Source organism: Phaethon lepturus, unplaced genomic scaffold, assembly GCF_000687285.1.
Source record: "Phaethon lepturus isolate BGI_N335 unplaced genomic scaffold, ASM68728v1 scaffold38605, whole genome shotgun sequence".
Classification (NCBI taxonomy): domain Eukaryota; kingdom Metazoa; phylum Chordata; class Aves; order Phaethontiformes; family Phaethontidae; genus Phaethon; species Phaethon lepturus.
The window spans coordinates 28904-41812 of record NW_010541954.1 but is presented as its reverse complement, the minus strand read 5'-3'; the positions used below and the strand labels follow the sequence as shown (position 1 = coordinate 41812).

The 12909-nt window shown below is 43.8% G+C and overlaps 1 protein-coding gene across 1 annotated transcript in view; it reads right to left on the bottom strand.

The window, feature by feature from the left end:
- Positions 1-3873: 3873 nt before the first annotated feature.
- Positions 3874-12909, bottom strand: part of LOC104621408 (serine/threonine-protein kinase/endoribonuclease IRE1-like) — a 27099-nt gene continuing 18063 nt past the window's right edge. Inside the window, 14 exon segments of the mRNA XM_010287886.1 lie at positions 3874-4080; positions 4300-4367; positions 4627-4750; positions 5363-5490; positions 5931-6078; positions 6401-6600; positions 7050-7149; positions 7706-7895; positions 8240-8330; positions 9059-9314; positions 9932-10123; positions 10457-10575; positions 11936-12098; positions 12866-12909. The exon segment at positions 12866-12909 is cut by the window's right edge and continues 28 nt beyond it. Coding sequence (XP_010286188.1) covers positions 3874-4080; positions 4300-4367; positions 4627-4750; positions 5363-5490; positions 5931-6078; positions 6401-6600; positions 7050-7149; positions 7706-7895; positions 8240-8330; positions 9059-9314; positions 9932-10123; positions 10457-10575; positions 11936-12098; positions 12866-12909 — 2030 coding nt within the window.

Here is a 12909-nt window from a genome sequence, read left to right as displayed (position 1 = left end):
AAGTTCAGCTCTTTGCTTGTTCTGCAGGTGGCTGTAGCCAGGCCAGCTCTATCCCTGCAGCTTGTGGTGGTACAACAGCAACACTCAGCCTCTGAATTCAAGTGTAAAAGGAGCAGTTGCTAGTGCAGCCAGCATAAAAGGCAAGTTGTGGGCCTCTGCGCAAACTCCCTGCAATGTCTGGAAGTAGGAAGCTTGTAACTGAGGGAAGGGATGAGTACTCACTCCCCAGGACCATGGCTCAGCAAGAGGTGAGTTCAACAGAAGGTGGCAATTTGGGGACATACGGGTCTAGGAGAATGGGGGATGCTAGAAAAAACTCTGTGGCACAAGTGCGTATTTACTGTTTAAGCACCTGGCCAGCCCTGTAGAAAGCTCGTGGGCTGACTGAAGCACCAGCATGCCCTGTAGCTTCAGTTTAAGTGAGTGGCTTTAAGGGGAACCTGTTACCAGACTGCTGTGATGTGCTGTAGCTGTAAGCAGGTCCTTCCTGAGTTAAGTGTAAACAAGCTGGTGGTTAGAAAAATGGTTGGAGACTGATTCCCGCTGCCACCTGAGCAATGGGGCTAAAACTATCCCTGAAATACTGGCCTTCCTGTGCCTGTGGCCACCACACCATGTCCCAGGGCTGTGCTTGTAGAGAGACTTGGCTTGTGGTGACGCTTCCCTCTCCCTGCCCCGTGCCTGTCTGTTCACATGTCATGCTGTGAACAGCTGACGTCAGGCAGTGTTTTGGGCGAAAACGAAACTTGATGGGAATAGAAACTAGGGTGGAGCATCCTGGCAGTGCCGTGGATGTGCATCCAGGGGCTGCAGAGCCCTGTGCTGGAGGGGACCCTACCTGTTTTTAAGAGGAGCCCAGGGGGTGAGTGGCAGTGGCTGTGTGGGGCCCAGAGCCTGCATGTGCTCCGGTGGACGTGGGTACTGCCAGCTGCGTGGGTGGGCAGGGAAGGGCTGTAGCCATGGGTGTGTGGGGGCAGAGGTGTCTGCCTGCCCACCTGCCTGAGCTGCTCAGATAGTCCCCTGACTGCTGAGCTGGTCTTTCCCTGCACTGCTGCCCTCCCAGCTCTGCCCAGCCCAGGAAAAGCCTTGCTTTTCCCAGGCTTGCTACCAGCAAACTCACCTGGCAGGGCAGAGAGTAACCTCCCCTTCCCACCCTTCCTCCCCTCATCTCCCCATGCAGGACCCGCACCGCACAGGGGGACTTACTTACCTTGCAGAGCTGCTGGTAACTGAACTCTCTCCGGTGCTGTAGTGCCAGATCCGGCCCCACAAGGAAAGCGTTTCCAAAGGCGGGAGGGAGGCGGGGAAGGGGCTCCAACCTGCTGTCTTGCCAGGCCCTGCCAGCAGTCGGAGTTCTGTGGGTGTTTCTGCAGTGCTCCTGTGGGTCTCCCTTAAGTAGTCCTCCTGATTCCCAGCAATAAAAACAAGAACGGCTTTAAGCAAACACTCCTGATCATCCACCAGGTCTCCACCCCCTTCTTAGCATTACATCCCTGGGCGGTGCTGCCTTTGAGACCCAGCGGCCTTCCTGTGCTGCCTGCCCCTTGTGTGGCTGCACACCAAGGCCAAAATGGGGCACATGTCAAGGTGCTTGGGCAGATCCCCCCCCACCCCATGTGTTGCTCTCTGTATCAACTACCTGCTCACCAAAGTACTTAGTGATGAAGAGAGGCCGGCAGGGTCATGAAACGCCAGTGGCTCATCAGCCCTCTGTAACACTGGGGTACAGGACGGCAGTTCCTGTACTTGTGATGTGAGGCATGCTGTAGCAGCCAAGGCAGTCTTACAGGCTGGCTTTCTTTTCCTGTAAGCCACGTGATCATTTGTCAGCTTAAGTCTCACACAGACACCCCCCCAAAAAAAAAAAAAGGTATCTCTGCACTGCACAGCGATAAAACTCTGCAATCATTGCAGCCATTTTATCTCTTCTGTTCACCTGCCTCAGACACCAAGATGTAGGTGGCTGCTGCCCAGGGACAGTTGGAATAACAAAATGAGGCTCACCCACCACCCATGAGAGAGAGAGGCTGGCAGTTGTTTTTTTTCCTGTATCAGCACTGTATCTATCTTTGACTAGCAGAAAGATGGGGGTTTTGAGCAGGCGCATGCCCCTTCTCTGGGGAGGCAGGACTGCCCCTGCTCACTGTCTCCAGCCCTGGTTCTGAAAGCTGCATTAGTCCACACATGGCACAGTCTGGCTTATTCCCCAGGCACACATTGTCACTAGAAGTTGTAGGTTTTTTAATCTGAGTACAAGTCTTTATTTAGTAGACTTATAAAAGAACTTTACATGAGAAGTACAAAAATAGGAAACAGGCTTTGAATCTTCTTAGGTAAAACTACCATTATTTTTTTTCAAGCTTTAGAAATGTGTAACTTGCACAGTTGGCATCTTAGGTAAATTGCTCTCCATACATTGTAAAACTAGGAAAAAAACTTCCTATAAAGTAGCTCCAGAACAGTAGCTGTGTGTACCCAATCATACACAGTAGAGTCAATAATTTATCAGTTTAAGACACAATGGCACAGTCATAAAAATTCCCACTTTGTAATTTTTCCTTTAATGAAGTCCATTGAAAGATGCAGTATCACTTTACTCTTCCAGTTGTTATAATATGATTAAATATAAACACAAAACTGATTAAGAATGATTTGGCATGCTTTATACTTGTACCACTTGGATTTGATACCACGTTGTAGTAAAAATTAAATAAATATAAATATGTTAAATAAATATATTGTAAAAGAACACCCCATTTATATTAGAATTCAGCATTTCTTCATCCTTCACGCACTCTTAATGCTTTGTCATGGCTTCAGTGCGAATGAAAAGAAATACTGCATCTTTAAAAACATCGTCTCACTTGGATTTAATTAGCAACCCATACAAAGAGAAAACGGGGTTCCTTTACAGCTTTATCGCACCCATTAAAAACACTGCCTCTAATCTCACTGTTCTGTACATCTCATTGTTTCCTATTTGGCTCCTTTTCCCCAGGACTCATCTTATATCTGGCTCTGCAGCTGGTGACTCTTCTTTCTAAGAAAGTAAGGAACACTTGCAGTAGTGAAACCATTAGCCTCTCACAAGCAGCTCACATTTGTGACACAAAACATCCGGTGTATTTTTCTGAAGCTACTTGTGTAGCTCTATTCTGATACTGTGACTTAAGTCAAGCCCAAGCTCTTCTGTGAATACTGGCTGATATTTAAACAATGAGGCTTAATTTCAAAGTAGGTAAACCTTTAACTGATTTTTCAAGTCAGTATTTTTTAGAACTTTATTGTACCTGCTCAAGTATGAGGGGACTAAGTTTCCAGGGTAGTACTGATTAAACAGCAATCGTACTCTCTCGGCTGTTTTTTGGATAATCATAAAGGATTCCCTTTACAATCACTGTGGTGTGCCTAATGCATAACCTAGCAGTAGTGCAATGGCAGGTTCTGATGATTTGCTACAACTAAAAGGCTCCTTTTGCAGATCCCAGTCCCTAGTAATTATATGATTTCAATCACTGTATTTTGATTCTTTGCAGTAAAACACATTGGTTTTAAAATCACATACAGTACAGGGATATTGGGTGACAGTTATATGCAGCTTTTGCTCTCTGCTTTCAGTGTCTTGAAAACTGCCTTGTAATAACTCCATCACCAGGGTTCATTGCTTTCCTGAAGTTAGTGCTCGCTCCTTGGCTCCTACCACCTCCTGATCCAGCGCAGGCAAAGGTACAAGGCACTTTTTGGAAGCTTGGTTTCCTCAAAGAGAGAGAATTCAGCTCTTTGATCCCACTTTTCCCTGCTAAAGGTAGGCCTGTTTCACAGCCCTGTGCTTGGAATGTTGGTCCCAGAGAAGAAAGCTCCATCCCTCCCCTCTCAAACAGTGTCTCCTGCAAGGCTCAGCTCTGCAGAGTCCTGATTATAGTAATGCTGGAACAGTCTTTCTTGGCAGCAGATATGCATAGCATTGTAGGTATGTAGGAGCAGCTGAGGGAAACGAGCTGTAAAGTAACATACAAAAGCATCTGGGATGGAGCCCAGGGTCTCCTGCACTTCGGGCGGCAGTTCTCTGTAATGGTGCTTCTGTAAAGGAAGGAAGAATAGGCAAAGACTCAGTCAGAGGCTTTGTGTTCAAGGATCCCCTTTCAAACAGAGTGGTCTTTTTCATTGACAAAGTAACCTCATATTAGTCTATCCTAGAGGAGCTCATGCCTAAAACAAGGTAAGATAGAAAGACTGTCAAGAAACAGCAAATGGAGGTTAACCGTATGTGCGTGTTGCTTACAGAAAGAAGTCCTTTACCTTGTTTCTCATTGCCCTCAGAAGATCCCGTACTGAGCCTCCTTTATATGATCTGAATTTTCGAAGATCTGCAAAAGAAATGACTAGATTTCCCTTTGTGTTTCATGCAGTTTTAGTTGCCGGCCTCAAAAGTAAGGTACATGTGCCTACAGTCACGTATCCTTATAACTGTGTTTCAATATATAAACATGTACTTTAATTTGAAGAAATACACTGCTGACAAGTAAAGGTCATGTGCCAAAACCGAGACAGTTACTTTCCTGTCCTGGCAAACTGCAAACAGCAGCATGTAACTCCTTCCCACTCTGATGAAACATTATCCATTACCTGTCTGAAGAGGAACAGTGATATGCTCTCTCCAGTCCATTTTCACCACCTCTCTTCCGCCTCTTTCTAATTGCTTGACTATTGGACCATCTAAAGATTCTTTCTCTATCCGGTCACTAACATCCTGGAAGAGACATTCAGGTTATTTCTAGTTTTATTTCCAAGCTTTTCCCAACAATTCTGGCCAGTTACATCCTGCCCTGATAACGGAGTTATGATTCTGCTTTAGTCCATTACAATGTACAATGCAATGCATCATGCTTGGACCTGGGCTACAGAAGTTTCTGAGATGATGAGTTGTTTCACTATCTGCCAAAGCCTTTTAATTACAGAATAGAGATTAAGGCTGGAAAGAACCTCAGGTCCTCAGCCGATTCCCACTCTGCATCAGGATTAAGTGTGCATATTCATTACAGTGGGCTACCCTGTTCTTGAAAACCTGCCTGGCAACACATCCTCCTGCATTGCTACTGTAGCTGCTCAAGACCTTCCTCACTCCGTTTAAGTTGATAACATCACGTTCTAGGCCCCCACTATAAAAGATTTTCTCTAAGACTAAGCCAATTTCTTAAGAGATACCACCTCGGTATTACGACTTTGCTTCTTCATTCCTCACAGTAAGCTTGTGGATTCTATCACCTCAAACATCCACAAAGCTAGGAGAGACTGACTTTAAGATTTGAAGAATTCTACAGGAGTCCTTAGAAGTGAAAGAATAGAAAAGGCTAACACAAACCTGAAAAAACTGGAGCTGTTTTTCTAAACTCCAAAAGAACGGGTGTTTTAGCACACAGCTGGCAGACGGACGTTTCTGAGGGTCCATATTTATCATTTGCTCTATTAAATCACGAGCAACTATGTCTTCTGCAAGGAAAAGGGTGATAATTCTTAGGCTGTATGGAAATCTAATGTTTCATCCTTTAGAAAATCATTATGTTCTCTACTTCCTCCAACACAATCCTGAACACTAGCTCCAGTGCTGCCCTTATAGATATGCTGGGCAAACAACAGAAAGTCAGCAGTGTTGAGTCAGTGTGATTATGAAGATCAAAGTTCAGCTCTCTTGTACCCTTTAAATACATGAAATATCTCGACAGTCAAGCTTGCAGAGTTCCAAATACTGTATCCCAGAGATGCTTTGTAGTACTAATTCGAAGAGCTTTAGGAACTTTACTTCAGGAGTACAACTTTGCCAGGCGGGGAATCACTGTGGGTCACAATTCTGTCATTTCTGTTGGTATTTTAACACCCATGGAAAGTTCACTAAATGCTGTAGTGCTTTATGTTTACCGGGCTTTTCTTACCGTGCCTCCCTGCATTTAAAGACTCCAGGCTGTAGGCACCCAGCAGAATGTTGGCTTGCCGCTGTAGAGATTTGCCAAAGGGATGACTGCCTTCAGATACCACGTAATAAAAAACACAGCCAGCTGAAAAGATGTCGACGGTATATGTCTGCAAATAAACAACCTTTAATAGCAATAACATGTTTTTTTTCTCGTGAAGACTCTGGCCATCACAGGGTGGTTATTTTGCATCTAAGAGCAGAAGAAAACTTTTCCAAATCATGGGTTCAGCTGCAAGCCAGCACGAATGCAGGGCTGGACTAGATGACCTTTAAAGGTCCCTTCCAACCCAGACTGTTCTATGGTTCTATGAATGCCCAGGCAGCCAGTACTGCGTATCTTAAGGTCTGACTGCAACAACGTGCCACCTGCGGGCTGTGCCACCGTCTCCCCAGGGGGCGGGTCTGATTGACGGAAAGATGAAGACTTACAGGGTTCTCTTTGCAATCTTCACTCAGCATCTCTGGGGCAATCCACCCTTCGGTGCCTGGCACGCCCGACCGGCGGCTAAAGCTGTGCCTGCCCACTGCCAGCTTCTTGCACAGACCGAAGTCTGAAATCATAGCTTTGACTTTCCCATGGGCGTTAGGCATCGAGATGAGGATGTTATGGGGCTTCAGGTCCCTGTGGACTATTATAAACACCCATTTATCCACTCCAGGCAATCCCAACAATATTTGTAAATTTTTAATGTATTTGCATTGCAAACCTTTCACAAGTCTGAACCACTGTTCATTAAACCGAAGTCCTAACCTCCAACTATTGTCTTTGGTAGAGGCTCATCACTTTTTTTATTCCCTCACCACTAGTCATCATGTTGTGTATGACTTCTATCCAAAAAAGACAGCACCCTGAGCAAACGGTAATGACTAGCTTTACTACTCCACTGCAGCAAATGTTACAGGGACAAGGCCAGTGTCAAAGGACAGACAGTATTGCTGCTAGCACTAGGTGGAGCTTCTACCACACTCTTCTGCGATTGAACAAACAAACTGCCAGCACCAGACCAGTTTCTTTTCTTTTTTATAGTTAAGAAAATATACCACTCTCCATCCAATACTGAAAAAGAGGCATTCTTACCAATACTAAGGGAGTGCAGGTAAGCAAGACCAGATGTCGTCTGTTGCAGGAGAGTGATGGGTTGCAAGCCATGGTGACTGAAGGCCTTCTGCTCAACATACTGTCAATTACAACACAAAAACCGAAGATTCAGCCACAACATTGCTTATCGTTAGCCCCTGCAGAGATAGTAAATACAACCTTTCAACCTCCCCCACCCCCCCAAAAAAAAAAGTTTACACTGGGTAAATTGCAGGCTAATGCTAGTTGGTAACACACATAAAAGAGGGTGTTGCATTTTTGGGCTGAAGGTAATGATCTCTAAAACCTCATTCAGATCTAGAATTCTATATAGCACTGTGCCCCAGAAGCAAGAGTAGAGGGTCTTCAAAGTCTGGGTGCTAGGAGGGGGAGGGTGACTAGAAGGGAGTCCTTCACAAGAAGGAAAGTCAAAGGACAGCAGCTTCTGTCCTTAAATCAGTACAGGGTTAGCAATGTCTTTCTAAACATCTGAAAACAACTCTGTTGTAGGAATGTGTAATTGTCACAGAGGTGATGGTGGGAGTAACTACAACATCTCCTGTGGCAAGCACTTCAGCAAATTAAGCTAAAGGAAGCGAAGGCCTTCCAGGGAGAAGACTTTCACAAATCCTGTATGTTTGCAAGTGACCCATCACCTCCTGTAAAGTGGCAGCACAGAGCTCGATGGCTATGTACTGAAACTGACGGTCCTTCTCCGTGCAGAAATAGCGGATCACATTAGGATGCTCATCTGACTCTCGCAGTAACTGTACTTCACGGTCTGCAAAGCTGAAGCACTCAGGAAGAATTCTTTTCACTGCAACATCACGGTTATCAAACGTCCCTCTACAGACAGGAAGGAAAACCACGTCAACCTTTTACACTCTCTGTACACAAAGCACATACAAAGAGAGTGACAATAGAAGACATTTTACAGAGGCATATTAAAGCATTTCTTATGCTGGAAACAGATATGTTTGGTCATTAAACATTTCTAAGGGAAGTAAAAGTAGGTTTTGCTAGTGAAGAAACACTGCATGAAAATATCCCAGACACAAAGTACTTTTTAAGAGGTTTAATTTCTGTTCATATTAGATATGTGTGAGTTGTTTTTTTTTAAAAAAGAAGACCTAATGCAAGTAAGACATTCATTGGTTTATTTAATGCTGAATACACATATTGTCTTCTACCTGTAAACAATTGTCCCTTCAGCTCCGTGTCCCAGCACATCTTTTGGATTAAATGAAATCTTGCCCACCATCACTCTGTTTGCATCTTCACCTGAACAAAAACCAAGAAACAAGGACTGGTTTAGGATGGGTCAAGTCAGCCTTTTACAACTAACTGCACATCCTTCTAGGCCAGTATATAAAAGTCTTTTTGCTCATCTCTAAATTAACACAGATGATCAAAACAAATGAATATCTGCATTTTCGTACTCAGGCTGAGCAGGCAAATACTCTCAGGCGACTAAGTAATCCAACATGCAGAGTCAAACATGTTCCATACACAACACCTGACATATGGTCTGGAAAGATCACGCCTCAAGACAGTGTAAGAGACTAGGGGTTCTCAGCAGACAAACTCTAGACAGTTTTACAGGTGTCTTCTTGAATTTAGGAAAAGCTGACCGACAGTTACGGAAGTGGGTTTACTAGCAGTTCCCCGAATAGTGCCTTTGAAGGGACAAAAGACTGCACAGAAAGATCAGGAAGGCAGGCCGCGCTGCATAATCCTTATTTCTTGATTCCAGTTAATCATCATAATACGTATTTTTATTTAAACAAACCTCTCCCTAAAATGGCTACAGGTTAATCCTGCTCAAAGTCAGGGCATGGCGCACCTGCACAGTGTTTTGCAAGTGGTCAGACTAAATGAGAGTGATGGTCCTTTTCAGCTTTCTGGTCTATGAAGTATCATTAAGAAGTGTTTTAATTGTTGTGCTGTATCATTATCCAGACTGGGGAAATACAGAGACTCACAATAAAAGACACTGGAATCAACTTTACCTCCCTCTTCTTGCTCAATGGAGAGGCAGCTCCCAACATCAGATGTGGAGATGCTGGAATATGCAGAATGGTTTGATGCTCTGGGGGACACGTTTGGTGTGCTGGTAGCAGAGCTCTCTGTCCGTCCACAGGAGGTGTCCAAGAAATCTGCTTCTGGGGGTATATCGCTGGGAGCACAAAAGGGCAGCTTCTGTTGCTGCAAGAGCTGTATTTTCTCTTCCAGCTGATGCTGCCTCTGTTGCTGCTGATGTACACTCTGTGAGAAAGGACCTCAGTTCCGTAAGTGGAGTGAAGTTTCTTACACTCACGTCACAAAAGGGAACTCTATAGCTACTGGGGTAGCTACATCCAAAAGGTGGGAGGAAAACTCTCTTGTTATGACACTATCAGCCAAGCAGGCTGGGGAACTTTCACTCACATGCTTTCAAGTTCATTCTGAACTTCCATTGCAAAGCTGAGAACTCACACTGGGTGGTTAATATGGCAAAAGCTAACTGTTACTAGGTTGACTAGGTGTCTTTAAACCACAGAAGGATAACGGCTTTGATCCAAAAGCTGGAAAACCTGACAGTGGTTCAGGTGAGAGAGAAAGGAGTGAAGCCAATGGTGCTAAGATCATGTCTGTGAAAAGAGTAACACATACAAAAACCAGAATTGGTAGGAGGAAAATAAAAATCTTCAGAGTTGGCACATATACCCAGAGAAACCACTGTTCTGTCAAATTTGTAGCCCTTGCTACCCCCTGCGCATCTGTGGGGATGGGGAAAAATCCCTGTAGTGCATTATTTTCTAACTCCTCTATCATTTCTTGAGCTGTAAAATGTTACTGACTCTCACAAAACTCAAAAGCATGTCAAGCTAAGTCAGAATTACCATTGGATAAGCGATGATAAAAGCCACCCAGCCCACAAGCAGGAAAGTGCTGAGAATGATCGTGGCCATGTCTTTCAACATGGAGTCCACAGGAGCCTCTGGCCGATGGACAGACCGAGCAGGTTTCTCCTCAATATCCTTTGGGACAGCAGGAGGCACTTCTGTTGAAGAACCTTCAACTATGTCAATAACCTAAGAGGCAAAGAAAGCTCTGTTAGCTCAGTATCTTCCTGGGTAATGGAGCATTTATACCCTAGCCTTTCTGCTAAATCTTTTTTTAGTAATTTCTAATCCTACCAAAGTCAAAGAAAGTTTTGCATGTGGAAAGAAAAGCAGCTGAAAGACCTAATTCTGAAATAAGGAATGACACATCGCCATACCAGTGATTCTACGTGCTAAGTACATGAAAATCTGACACAAAAACTGTGCAGTAATTCCATGTAGCTTTCCTTCTGAGTCCCTCCCCAACTTGTACTCCTTTGTATTCTTCTATCATCCAGTAAGATGATTATTCTCATTACAAACCTCTTCAATAGTGGCTTTATCAGAGTCAGCCGGAATCACATTTTCAGGCCTCTTAGGTAAGTTACTTGGGAATTTCTCCAGGATCTTCGTAGGGGCAGATAATGGTGTTTCATGGTGCCCTTTGAAAAAAGAAACACTTTTGTTGAAATAAAAAGTTGTCCCTTTTGAGGAAAGATACCCTTCATTTCCACATCTTTGCTGAAAAGCATATATAAAGTTGATTTACAAAAGGCTTGAGAACGTCACAGAACAAAAGGTCAGATTAAAATTTGTTTTCCCTCTGTCCTTCCCAAGCAGTCACAGGTACAGTGATCACAATCCTGAAGAACACTGTGCTCAAGCACTAGCTGTGGATTTGGCTCCTGACCATTAGAGGAACATGCTTCATGCCTCCTAGCTGGCTCACTCTCAAGGTAGTTTTGTTTTCTGATGTGGCCTTGAGGTGAAGATCATTTTCTAGATATGAAAAGTTTCTGAAGGGAATGGATCGCACTGCACAAAAAGGAAGCAAGAATCGTCTGGCACTCAGCTACGATTGCTCTTCACACTCCTTTTGCTCATGCTATCCAAGTAAGCGAGAAGAGGGAGATGCTACTGTGCTCTCAGCTTTGGCAACTCGAGTAGACAGAGGAAGACTCCTGTTTGTATACAGAGCAGGAAAGAAAAGGGAGGGGAAAGACTGAGGGCACGTGTCATTCAGCGCAGAGGTTTGCAGAGGAATACGAGCTATTTAAAGGGAGCCGCATGATGTACTGCAAGAGCAGGACAGTATTAACAAAGAAAGGGGTCACAGGAAGAGAAAGGCAGCAGTTAAAGAGGCTGAAAGTTACACTCTGTCCCTGACGCAGAAATCCTATGGCATATAGAACTTAATTCTAAACTTGCATCACTTAAAACTGAACTTCAGACAGTTCTTCATTTTTTGAAGCAAAATTGTAAATGCCCTGAAAAGTCAATTCCAAAATTTTGGGCTTTGGGACACACAGGACAAGCTGACACTTTATTATTTTCAGCCTCTGTGCTTTAATCCTCCATTCATAAAATGGGGAAAACAAGACTGTCTGATCCATATGATAAGAGTTAAGGTAAAATTACGCATCATAAAAAAATCCAAAAGAAGCAGAATACACTATTTAGAGTAAATAATAAATTATCTATAGCCCTCTCTGAAGGAGGGGGCAAATAAACAATAAACAACTTTCCACATATTGAGCTAAGCGCTCTTTGTCCTATGTGCTGAATAAAGCAGGGGCACTAGTAAAAAAAGTATGCAGTCATATACTTAAATATATTAATTCCTATGCAAATGAGGACTAATTAGAAACAATTAGTAGAACTCCATAATTACTGCCTGAGTTTAGGCAGTCATTATGGCTGATTTACAGCAGCTGAGTAACTCCTCCAAGGTTTTGATTAGAATTGTCCGAGGTTTGGATTAGAATTGTCCGCCAGACACAACGCCACCCTGGCCTGGGATACCTATTAACAGCCAGTCGTTCCAGTAGTTGAGTTTATTCTTTTCTTTCAGTCCACCTGAAAACTTTACATCCGTGCTGGGGGTGATAACACACTCGCCATTGTCTTCAATTGTGACTCCTTCTGTTTTTGGACCCTCCAGTAAGGGTATGGCACTGCCACGGGGCTAGAAAGAGAGATTACTGTTACAATTAAGGAAGCGCTGTGTCCCTATAATATTTAAATAGGCAGCTAAATAAAAAAAATGGAGGTCAAAATTGGTGGGCAAGCGAAAATTACTCACAGCAAAGTCACCATGAGTAAACACTGCCGTTATGCCCTCAGCAACTGCTTCAACAGCCTTGGACATTCTAAGTCACATGTTGTCTAGGAGATGAGATTACACTCTCTTTTTTTAGAGAAGTTAAACAGGATCTTTCTCTCCTACCTGGACAGCCACAGTGTGAGCAAAACAAAACAATGATGCAGTTTCCTATCTATGGGGAGTTACTTTGATGAACAAAACAGCAATTTTAACATTAACCACAATGCAGCAACAATACCGCAGAGCAACCTCCTGTCCACCTGCTAAGCTTGCCTGGAACAATTCCTGATGAGCTACAGTTACTTCTTTGCAGCATTTGAAATGATTCCTGAAATGTGGTCATGGATGCTAAGGCTTACTGCTAATTGTTTCATGAAATATTTGCTATGCGTTTCTTGACAGCAATCTGCAATTTAAAACCAAATTTCTGTAGATGTACAGCCCTCAGTGTTTTCTTTTCTATTTTAATCGTACCCCTTTGCCACTTTACTATGGCAAAGCTGTCTGTTTTTTTTAAATACTTTAATGTATGGTTCCATTTCAACTTTTTTTTTCAACCCAGGACAGTACTAATTCTGTAAAGGCACTTTTCAGCAGGTGTCATTCAACTCTTGCAGCTCCCAACTTACCACAACGGTTACCCCTTCATGCACCATTGATGGCGATGCATACA